Here is a 12,382-nt window from a genome sequence, read left to right on the forward strand (position 1 = left end):
TTTCCTTTTCCTTCGTCTTTTTTTTTCACCGTCTTCTTCTTGTTTCTTTCTTTCGTTCGTTCTTCCTCCTTCGCTCTCAAGTGGCGCAACATTCTCTTCTTCACCGGTGTCATTCTCTTTTAAAAGCTCATTCTCCCATACATCTTTGTGAATTCCACGCGTTTCACGGTGGCATTCTTCACACTCTCCAACGATATTTTCTCTGGGGGCTTCGGAAACAGGTGTGTCATCATCTCGCCGGCGCCGTCGTCAGTTCGGCCAGAGAGCAGTCATGCGATTGTCACCCATCGGACACCAAACCGAGCATGAGAGAGGATGATGATGATGTCCTCATCAAGGGTGAATAGGCGGCGTTCCACGTCCGGTGAGAGTTGGTTGCACCATTGGAACTAGCATAGCTTGTCGGAATATCCACCAATCGAGTGGCTTATTAACGGCTAGTAACATGATGGCCTTCCACATGCGCATCACCATCAACGACTACTTGTGACGGCAAGATAACCTTGATTCTCGTTTCTTTGTCCATCTACGGTGATTGGGAGACGCAACTGCAGCGACGACATCATATAGTAGTAGTAGCGACAGCGGCATCGAGCGGCAGACAACGATGAACGATGGCATCCGTGACGATGAATGGCATCGAGCGAGCCGATGGCGGCAAGGCAACTGACGAGCCGGTGTACTGCGAATGCAATGACCTTTATATATATATATACATTTAGTAGAGAGAGCACCTTCTTTTTTCTTTCTTCTCCTTCGCTTCTTTCTTTCTCTCCTTTGTTCTTTCTCCTTCGCTCTGGTTCGTTCCTCTTTTCTTTCTCTCTGTTCCTTCGTCTTCTTCCTTTCGTTTTCCTTCGTCTTTTTTTTTTCACCGTCTTCTTCTTGTTTCTTTCTCTCGTTCGTTCTTCCTACTTCGCTCTTGCTTTTTTTTTCCTTGGTTCGATTGGTTGCCTTTTTAAAGACATCCCAAACCTCGTTGTGGTCAATAGTACGTGAACAGTTACATTGATCGTGGAGAACCACGACGAGCACCATCCACGCCCAACAAATTTTTTTTTTAAATTCATTTATCAATTCATTTTTTTTAATTAATAATATTTTATTTTTTTTACATGATTATTTATATTAAATTTATCTGAACTAAATATGTATATATATAATTTTTTTACCGATGATTTTTTTTACATGATCTTTATCTCAGTTGATTTTTTTTATTTTTTTTTATTTATTTATTTATATATATATATATATATATTTATATTATTATCTATTTATTTATTTATTTATTTTGTTATCACTATTATTATTATTATTATTATCTGATTACTTTTTTTTATTATGTTATTATTTTAATTATATATATATATATACATATGTATATCATATATTTATATGTTTTATTTTATTATTATTATTATTCTTTGATCTGATTTGACTAATTTCAATATTATTATTAATTATTATCATTAAATTTTTTTATTCATTCGATTGATTGATTGAATTATTATTATTATTATTATTATTATTATTATTATTATTATTATTATTATTTTATCTTATCTTGATTTGGTTTGATTTTTTTTTATGTATTTATTATCAGATTTTATTCATTTTAATTACATATATATATTGTTTGAGTTGATTTATTTTATTTTAATTTATCTTACTATATATTTTTTTATACTATTTGATTTACTTTATTTTATTTTATTTTATCTTTATCTTATTATTATTTATTTATTATTATTATTATTTTTTTTTTTATTATGTAAATTGTTTATATATATATATATTTGCTCGTGATTTGTATTCATAGCTGATTTTGGGATTTAGATCGCCTTGAGATCTGTGCTTTAGGTTGATCTTTGGATTGTGTATTTTAGACTGCCTTGAGATTTGTGCTTTCGGCTGATCTTGAGATTTGTGTATTTTAAATATTTTGGGTCACCTCGAGATATGCGCTCTTGGTTGATCCTGAAATTTGAGTATTTTAGAGCGCCTTAAGATCTGTGCACTCGGCTGGTCTTGAGATTTGTGTATTTTGGAATATTTTGGATCACCTCGAGATCGGTGCTCTCAACTAATCCTGAAATTTGAATATTTTAGACCGCCTCGAGATTGGTGCTCTCGGCTGATCTGAGATTTTAGTATTTTGGATCGCCTCGAGATCGGTGCTCTCGGCTGATCCTAAGATTTGAGTATTTTAGACCGTCTTGAGATCGGTGCTCTCGACTGGTCTTGATATTTGAATATTTTGGATATTTTGGATCGCCTTGAGATCGGTGCCCTCGGCTGATCATGAGATTTGAGTATTTTAGACCATCTTGAGATCGGTGCTCTCGACTGGTCTTGAGATTTGTGTATTTTGGATATTTTGAATATTTTGTTTAAATTAGGAGCTACATTTAATTAATTTATCATTATTATTTTTTTATATAAACAGACTAGATTTATCTAAAGCTCCACCCTTATCACCAAACATCAACATCTACAAGACTCAACCAAAAATTAGCTCCTCACTTCTTTGGCCCTTTTCAACTATTGGCTCTAGTTGGAAAGGTTGCATATACACTTGCTCTTCAGCCAGGCAGCTCAATCCATCCTACATTTCATGTCTCTTTGCTCAAACAGAAATTGGGAGCTCAAGAGATGTTGAATCCATCCCTGCCCCCAGTAGGTCCTTATGGGCAAGTGTTGCGTGAACTGGTGAAAATATTAGACCGCCACATCTATAAAAAAGGGTAATATAGCTAGGGTTCAGGCTCTTGTGAAGTGGGTGGGCTTTTTTGAGAAGGGCACTATGTGGGAAGACATTGATTCACTTTAGGCTTTGTTTCCATCTACTTCATTGCATGTCTAGGTCATGAATCCCACTCAACTTCATCTATATTCACTATCATACATCTCATATACTAATTATTTCCTCAAACTACTATCAAATCTTTGTGTACTTTAATCATAATACCATACCTCAAAACATTATTAATTCTACAATACAAAGGTAATTAGATTTCCCATAATCCACACATAGTGTTACACCAGTGCTACCATCATCCACATAAAAGATTTCCCAGTAACATACATGCTGATTATTCTTCATCAATAACATCATGTTACAAAACTATGCATTGGCTTAATTAGTTGGTAATATAATTCACCAAAACATATATGATCTACCTCCTTCATTTCCCATAAGCTCATTATGGTTAATATGGCATTCACAATCTTCATTCAATTAACATATATCTATCTATACCCCCAAAGTGTATAGACTTGACCAATATTATCTATGTCACAATTGTCACATCTTTCCCACAAGTAATTGTTGAAGGGATTCCAATACAGGCTTCCCAACCCATTCCAATTGCACTTCATGATCTTCAATTATATTTTATTAATTAATTTGTAGAAGTAAAATTAAGAAACACCATTGATGTTAGGCTACTGATTAAGCGAAAAGGGAGTAATTGGAGTTTCTCGTTATTCCCTAAGGAATACGACTCTAGTGCTCACGCACAAGGTATTACATGATGACCAGTATACTTGCCGTGTTATAGTGTACCAAACCATTCAACTGTGTCATACCCTAGCCTACGAGACCGGCACATTTAACAGCCGCGATAACCTGAGAAGGGACACCCATGTGACTCCACCCTCAAGTCACCATAACGCTAACAAAACTTTGGATTTTCACAATCCTGAACCAAAATTACACATGTAAAATATACAAGGTATGGAGTACATTAATAGCACAAAGGAAGCAACAAAACTAAAACCTAATAATATAATTCAAGAAATATATTGGTTACAAATACAACAAGGTTCTCAATAAGAATAGACAACTTACAAATCATGCATATAGAGTATCAAGCACACTAGTGGATCCATGTCCTTATACAATGCAACATGTTTCAGTAGGACCATACATAATAAGAATGGAAATATGAAGATAGGTAGATGGATGCTTAGCACTCTGCGTTGTCACAACACCATGAGCTAATACTTGAAAGGGAGGGAGAGGGTGAGTAACTAGAGTCACTCAATGAATGGGTTAACACAATTCTAAGAGAATATAAAAATCAAGTCGATGAACTGCCAATAACCCAACTTTTACAATAATACATATAGCTTTGCATAATTCAGCCTGTGTATAACAACATATATATATGTAAATGAAATCTATAACTATCATAAAGGATTCATTTGGCTTAAATCAGTGTTTCACATTCGAGAATCATACTTGAACATAATACAAATTTTAAACATTTCAACATAAAGTCGTTATCAAACCCATTTTCTTTTCAAGATTAAAACGAGAGATCACATCTCAAAGAGTTCATCACAAGCAAACATGAATCTTTTTCAAATACCAGATTTACATCTTAATCAAGTGATTAGTGTTCTAGAAAACTCTCTAAACTCTAGGCGTGGCCATGGCTAAGTTCAGAGTCGTCAAGACCCTCATGTCCTTGACATTGTCCCACTGGGGTCTGTGTGTTGACTCTGCACTCCCAGTGCACATCCAGTCAGGGCTCTACACGCCATCTGAGCTGAGGTGGATAAATAAAATGGGTCCTCCACACTACCTTTAAAGGCTGGCCTGTAGCGACCCCTTACTACAGCAGGCAGGTTACAACCACATTACCATCAAAACCACCCGGTAGGTATATTGATAATACAATCCACTTAAGTCATGTCACATGATCTTTGTCCAGGACAATCCACATAAGTCATGTCACATAAGTCTGAAATGAACATCATTTCCATATAAATCAATTCAACAAGTATAAAATGTGTACAAAGTTTAAAACTTCATTTCAAACTAATATACCAACATAGTCATAAGTATTTTCATCAAAAAGCAAGAGTTTTGCACATAATTCAATAGCATTAAAATTCATTTCTGAACTAATCAAAGCATTGATTCAATATGATAAAACCATGGAAAACTCTCAAATAAAACAAATAATGATTTATAGTTAATATTCTAATAGAATTATGCAATTACGTAACCCACTCATAACTTAGGCGATGAAACCCAAGGTGCGCTATTCCTTCGCCGACTCATTGTCTTGAGCAGAGCACTCATCACCTAACCAAAACACAACCACACACACACACACCCCAAAAAAGCAAGAATTAAGCAAGGGAAATCATAAAAGAAACCCTAAGCTTAACAATGTAATGCAACACTAACAAGACCTAGGGTTGGCTTAAAACTGAGTTTCAAGGTTTCCAAAGAGTTTCTAGATGTGTTTGGCTTCATTTCAAACCAAGGAAACAAGAAAAACAAGGAAGTCTTACCATGAACTCCAGCAAAAAATGGTTCAATGCTACACTTGATCTTTGAAGATCAATAATGAAAACCATCCGCTCGAGTTCTAACAACAACCAGCAAGAAGGAGAACAAGAATCAAACTCACAATCCTAACCCTAGATCACCCATTCAACCAAGCACAAGGGGAACAAAGAGGAGAAAGATGTAAACCTCTAGACCCAAGGAGATGGATGGATCTCAAGGTCTAACTTGAAAGAACAAGGGCCAACTAAGGCTCTCTTCTTGCTCCAAAGAACAACAAAGGATGAGAGGAAGAGAGGAGAAGAGAGGGGGAGAAGAAAACATAACAAAAGCCTAAAAAGGGCTTAAAATAAGTCATGGTACCCCGTGCAGCCGCCTTGTAGGCACATGCCGCCAGCAGGGGAGTGCCTAAGCACAAGGTCTCATCGGCCTACTTGGCAGCCCGGACATCTGCCCAACGCGCATGAGCACGTAGCCTGGCCTTTGATCCAAGCCAAGAAGGTGAGTGTGCACGCGCATACTCAACCACACTTGTAAAAAATGACTTGAACGCACTCCAACGGACTTAGGTGTTGTTTGGATCAGCTTATTGCTGATCCAAAAGCACTTATTTTATAAGTTAAGTGCTTATGAGGTTTAATATTGTGTTTGGATGGGCTTTTTTGAATAAGCTCAAGCTGTAAAAATAAGCCAAAATACAACTTATTTTATAAGCTGCAAGAGAGCAACTTATGAAATAAGCTGTTTTTGATAAGTTAGTTGGTTAAGTGCAATTACTAAAATGCCCTTAACCAATCTCAAAAATTACATGCTTTTCTAACCCTAACTTCTATCATCCCCATCTCCAAACCAGCAGATCCATCACCATCTCTCCGAGCTGCCGATCGTCGCCATCTCATCTTCGAATTGGTGGGTTGTTTTCCAAGGTATCCATCCAAAGCTTGTACCTTTGTTATTATATTTGCTATTCTTGGTTGAAAATGATGGATTCCTCTCTCTCTCTCTCTCTCTCTCTCTCTCTCTCTCTAGTTGAGTTTGGATGTGTTTACGGAGAACATCATGGAGATTTGATGATTTTCTAGTGTTTATTGGTCTGATATTGAGGTGCTAGTCATGCTTCTTGTGACTTCTTGATGATATTTTCCATGTTGGTTCTTTAATTGCTTAGCAGCCAAGTGGTATGTTGGTTCTCTGATATTGAGTTTGTATAATTGACTGCCTAAGTTTTAATTGTTTAAATCTCTACAATTCAGGGCCTGGGTTTTAATTGCTATATAAGACATAAGACATACTTTGTATATTTTTTGTTTGCATACCAGTGTATATTAGTAAGCTGTTATTATAAAATCTATGAATGGCATGAAAAAGAGAGAAACTCCTTTTATTTTGAAATGATGAAATGATGACAATTTTGTATGAATGCAATGGGAAAAGAAATAATTATTGTCACCATTCGTCATAGCTATGCTAAAAGTTGGTTAATTAAATCTAAGTTTGAAGGTGATTTGGATGTCAATCCTCTCATTTATCACTCACCATCTTTTATTCCACTATCCAACAAAAACCAGTTAGTGGTGATAGATTGATTTGAAATTTTTTAAACAAAATTAAGCTACTAGTTGTTAGAATAATCCAAATTTAAGTTATATTTTATCTAGAAGCTATCACCATTTCATTATGCAATTAATTAAGTGGTCGATTTGAAGTTGAATGATTAGTTTAACATAACTTTCAAGGTTTCCTATAAGTGACCTGTAGTTCATTGACCATACAAAAGATACAAAAGAGACCATACTAATTTAAAGTGGTGGGAGTTGCACAATTTTTTTTTTATATTTCGTTGGAGGTGTGCAAGTCAGTGTATTCTAATCATTGGATCTCTTTACATACATAACCATGTTTGGTTTCAAAGACTGGTTCATTAATTTTCATTGCTCTGCTTAATTTATGACATATTAATTAATGTTCAATGATATATATACAAGATGAATGATTTGTTTATTACTTTCAAGGTATACAAGAGTTGTCATATAGCTAGCCAACCCATCATGTTTAGTTGACAAAAATATATCTTAAACCATGTAATTAATTAGTACGTTTTAATCATTGATCTCTCTCTCTCTCTTCAGAAAAAGGTTTTCTTGATTGTTTTTGACATGCTTAGTGTATCAGCTTTGATTACTTTGAAAAATCAGCCACCTAATAGTGTTTTTTTCTTTTTAATAGCTTTTCATGTCTCAAAGGACAATTAAAAGGAGAAGCATATCATTCTATTTATGGTTGTTGTTAATGACACCTTATAAATACTATTTACAAGACATAATACTAGCAAAATATATGCATAGTAATGACAAGAATATATTTATTTACAAGACATCTTCCATAGAGTAACATTCTTAAGTCATCCTAGCAAGCTGTTTGATTGAATATACAACATGTTTTTTTGGGCATCTACTATGGTTGTTAATTCAATGTGAGCAAAGAAGTCCATTAAGTTAAAACAAGCTGACATCATTTGAAGGTTTTATTATATTGAAAATGTTTAATTGGTATATGCTCTGTAGAAGATAAACAAGTATCATGACTATTTGTTTTTCTTTTTAGGAATCATTTTTATAGTCAAGAATTCTAGTGTGGTGTATAAGGGCACAAATTCATAATCATATTCTCTTAAAAATGGCCTCAAAACTAGCACCCAAAAGAGCAGCAGGTGGGATAGATGTAAGTGATGGAAATGCAGTTGTATCTGAAACTATTCCAAAAGCTAGATGGGATGACATAAAGACTCGAATCGACATCGAAGATATGTGTTGAGGAGGTTCAAGTCGGTAATAGGCCACACACCCACGTCACAAAAAGAAGGATGGAAAAAAATATCATGGCAAAAATTTTCTTTTGAGAACAGGGGTGAGTTATAACTACAAGCAATTAAAAAATAAATGGGACATACTAAAGAAAGAATTCTCAATGTGGGCAAAGCTAGTGGAGCACCAGCATGTGTCTTTGCTGGGACCCTATTAAGAGGACAATTGTGGCAAGCGATGAATGGTGGGAAAGAAAAAGACAAGTGAGCTTACAAAAATTATTTATTCATCTAATTCTTATGTTATTATTATCTTGAAGTAATTAAAATAAATTGTCTTTGTTTTATTACATTGTTTGCAACAGGAAAACTCAGAATATTTGAAATGGCGAAATGAGGGTTCAAAATTCCTAGACATGATGGAGATTTGTTTCAAAGATGTTGTAGCGACAGAGTACATGGCAATGGTGTCATATGCAGACCCATCTACTGACAATGAAGTTTCTAATCATGATGTTCATAATGAGATGAATGAAAGAGAAATAGATGCATACAACTTTCACATTGGTGATGCAACTCCTGAACAATGTAATGATACCCCAAGGCCTGAAACTAGCACAACACAAGATAAGAAGAGACGAAAAACATCACGAAAAGAAAGAAAAAGTGCAACGGACAAATTACAAGAATCATTCGATCGTCTTATCTCTGGGATGGATAATATGTCCCGTTCATCTAGTTCAAAAGCTGAAGACGAGGATCTCTACAGTATTGGCAAATGCGTGGATTTGTTGGACATGATACCCGAGGTTGAACGAGGGAGCCCAGAATACTACCTCATGGTCAGGATGTTTGCAAGGAAAACTTATAGAGAGACCTTCGTGCACCTAATGAATAGGGATCCATCACTTGCTAAAGGCTGGTTGAACACATTCAATATGGACAACATCGACCGATTTTAACTTCAACAATAGTGCATTTATCCTTATATATGTTTGCACTTGTTCGTTATGTTGAAGTTGAAGTTGTTGCTTTGAACTTGAACTTAGTTCTCATGCTTATTTATAATTTGTTGTGTTAAACTTGTTTCTTGTGGCTTTGGATTTGTTGTGTTGAAGTTGTTGCTTTGAAATTGAACTTAGTTCTCATGCTTATTTATAATTTGTTGTGTTAAACTTGTTTCTTATGGCTTTGGATTTGTTGAATATTTGTTGGAAACATTTGTTGTGTTAAACTTGTTTCTTATGGCTTAAGATTTGTTGAATTTTTTTTGTTACATGTTTGCCTTGTATGTTTATCGTATTTATCATTTCTTATGGTTTATGTAGGTATAACTAGACAATGGATTTTGTGTCCGACTCAGATACAGAATTGAATGAGAGGATATCTGATTCAGAAGATGAAGATAGCAATTTGGATGTTTCACGTGAATTACTTGGAAGGATATATGCACAGTGCGAGCGTTGTACAATATCAATATATGAAGTTAATGTTAAAGAATGAGAAAAGAACATCTTCCTTGACTGGTCACATGTGGGTAAATGAGATACTGAATGGATCTGCAAATCGATTTTTTGAGCAATTCCGTATGCAAAAGTCTGTATTTAGGTGTTTGGTGACTGAGCTTACTCAAAAGTATGGTCTACAACATACGAGAAATGTCACAGCTGAAGAAGCAGTACTAATATTCTTATACACAATTGGACAAGGAGTTACTTGTAGAAACGTTGAAGAGAGGTTTCAACATTCTGGAGAGACAGTGCATCGACAGTTTCATCGAGTGTTGAAAGCTGTCCACAAACTTGGAAATGATATCATTAGACCAGTAGACAGGAATTTCATCCATGGTGATGATCGATATTGGCCTTACTTCAAAGATTGCATTGGAGCAATTGATGGAACACATGTGGCAATTCATGTCCCCACGACAAAACAAATCCCTGTTCATGAATAGGAAAGGGTACACATCAACCAATATTTTAGCTGTATGTGACTTCAATATGTGTTTTACATATGCACTTATTGGTTGGGAGGGATCGCGACACGACACGTATTCTACTTGATGTTTTACGAAATCCATTTATGAAGTTTCCTCAACCACCGAAGGTTCAGTAATTAACTAAAAATAAATTTTAATTTCTACTTCTACTTTCATATTTTTTTAATTATATCTTTTGGTTATATTTTTTTGTAGGAAAATATTACCTTGTGGATTCTGGATATCCTACCATGAAAGGGTTTCTAGGCCCATATAAAAGTGCAAGGTATCACATTCCACAATTTAAGATGTCTCGTGCTTTTAGGTCCCCTAATGAAGTATTCAACTATCATCACTCTAGTCTGAGGAGTGTTATTGAAAGAACATTTGGGGTTTGTAAGGCGAGATGGAGGATCCTACCAAATATGACCACTTACACAATGAAGGTACAATTTCAAATTATATGGGCATGTTTTGCTCTACATAATTATATTCGAAGAATGGGAAACAATGATTTAGATGCTCTTGAGGGCCTTGAAGACATTAACCAATTCCAAGAAAGAGAATTGGGCTTTGAGGATGATGGTGAAAGTTCATGGCAACAACCAACCAATGAAGACACCGAACAAATGATTAGAGTTAGAAACACTATTCGGAATCAACTCTCCAATCAAGGTACAAGTTGATTTTGGAATGTTTGTAAAAATATTGTTATGGCTATTGTGAGTGTTAAAAAACCATTTGTATTCTGGTTATTAATTGTTGTATTGGTTGTTGTAGTTGTTAGAGCATATTAATATTGTTGTTGTTATTATGGTAAAATATGCAATTTACTTGTAAGATGTTATTTAATGTGATTTTTATTGTACTAGTAATTAACAATATTGTTCCTCCATTGTAGAAATTATTAGTTGAATATTTATTATCATAATGTATTAATAATAATAATAATAATAATAATAATAATAATAATAATAATAATAATAATGAGAACAACAAAAAAAATAACAACAACAATAATAATAACCCTCATAATAATAATAATAATAATAATAATAATAATAATAATAATAATACATTAAATTATAAAAATAACAATAGTGACAAATATTATTTATTTGTTAACTAAGGCATGTGAGTAATGTATTAAGTTATTGAGTTATTATCATAATTCAGTAAAAGGGCATTTTAGTAATTTCTCGCTATATAAGTCTAACATCACAAACTTTATACTTCCTCGAGAGATATCTATGGCTAACACATGCATACCTTATCGAGCATCGTTTCCTAAAAGCTCAGTACAGTAAATTGTAGGACATGTCCTTCTCCTTTATATTTCGCAACATTGAAGAAGGTCTCCATTAAGAAGTAAAAGCAAACAACTCCATGATTTTTTCAAAACATTTATAGGTAAAGTTAAACGTGAGACACATATAAAAACAAAACATGTATACCCATAACTCTTCTGATGATGGAAACTTTTTCACACTACTGCCCAAAAGTTGAGACGGATAACAGATTAGAATAGCTTTGTTTACAACTTTATCACATCTTTAAAATCAAGGTAACAAATAGAACAAAATTAAAAAAATATGGTAAAAAGCTACTTGAAAGGTTTCATAAATATTAAAGCTCTACAACAACATTTATTACCAGATGTGACAAGGAGAAAAGATAATTTATTTATTTTGTGTTCGTCTCAGAAATATATTTCATGTATTAGACAAGAAGAAAATTGCGGAGAAACCAATGAAAACCTATCTAGAAAATTCAGGGATTGTCTGAAATATTGAATTTTCATAGAGACTAATTGGGAAATTAAGAAACTTATAGGGAATTTTAGATAATTTTTACATATTTTAAGAGATATAAAACATTTTTTAATATCATTTTTTTTATAAAAAAATCTATATAAACAAGTATATTAGTTAAGAGCATATTTAAGGGTATATATGTAAAAAATCCAATTTCATGTTAAGAGCCGCCATAGACAATGGGTTGAAAAACGGATTAATAGTTTAAAGGTATAATACCCGAATTGGTCCCTCTACTTTTCTCTCTCTTTTCTTTTGGTCCCTCTACTCAGAAATGCGCCCCATTAATCCCTCTACTCTAGAAAATGACCAAATTTTGTCCCTCTATTCTTAATCTCTTCCCATCTAGTCCCTCTATTTTTGAAAATTCAGCTAATAATTGACGTATTTTAGAGTAGAAAAGGGCTAAGTAGAAACATTTTCAATAGTAGAGGGACTACTTCTGAGTATTTCTGAGTAGAGGGACCAAAAGGGAAGAGAGAGAAAAG

At 34.0% G+C, this 12,382-nt stretch overlaps 1 protein-coding gene across 1 annotated transcript; it reads left to right on the top strand.

Annotated features, from left to right (window-relative positions):
* The first annotated feature begins 8,294 nt into the window (after positions 1-8,294).
* Positions 8,295-9,064, top strand: LOC120282813 (L10-interacting MYB domain-containing protein-like). Its single transcript, XM_039289658.1, has 2 exons — positions 8,295-8,366; positions 8,468-9,064. Exons 1-2 carry the CDS (start codon positions 8,295-8,297, stop codon positions 9,062-9,064), a joined length of 669 nt encoding a protein of 222 aa, XP_039145592.1.
* Positions 9,065-12,382: the final 3,318 nt, after the last annotated feature.

Source organism: Dioscorea cayenensis, chromosome 18 (assembly GCF_009730915.1).
Source record: "Dioscorea cayenensis subsp. rotundata cultivar TDr96_F1 chromosome 18, TDr96_F1_v2_PseudoChromosome.rev07_lg8_w22 25.fasta, whole genome shotgun sequence".
NCBI classification, from domain to species: domain Eukaryota; kingdom Viridiplantae; phylum Streptophyta; class Magnoliopsida; order Dioscoreales; family Dioscoreaceae; genus Dioscorea; species Dioscorea cayenensis.

Bases quoted from the DNA above. Each gene is read 5' to 3' on its own strand.
- LOC120282813 (XM_039289658.1), top strand. From the start codon at position 8,295: ATGTGTCTTTGCTGGGACCCTATTAAGAGGACAATTGTGGCAAGCGAT. The intron at 8,367-8,467 runs GTGAGCTTACAA...TGTTTGCAACAG, and splicing joins GGTGGGAAAGAAAAAGACAA to GAAAACTCAGAATATTTGAA.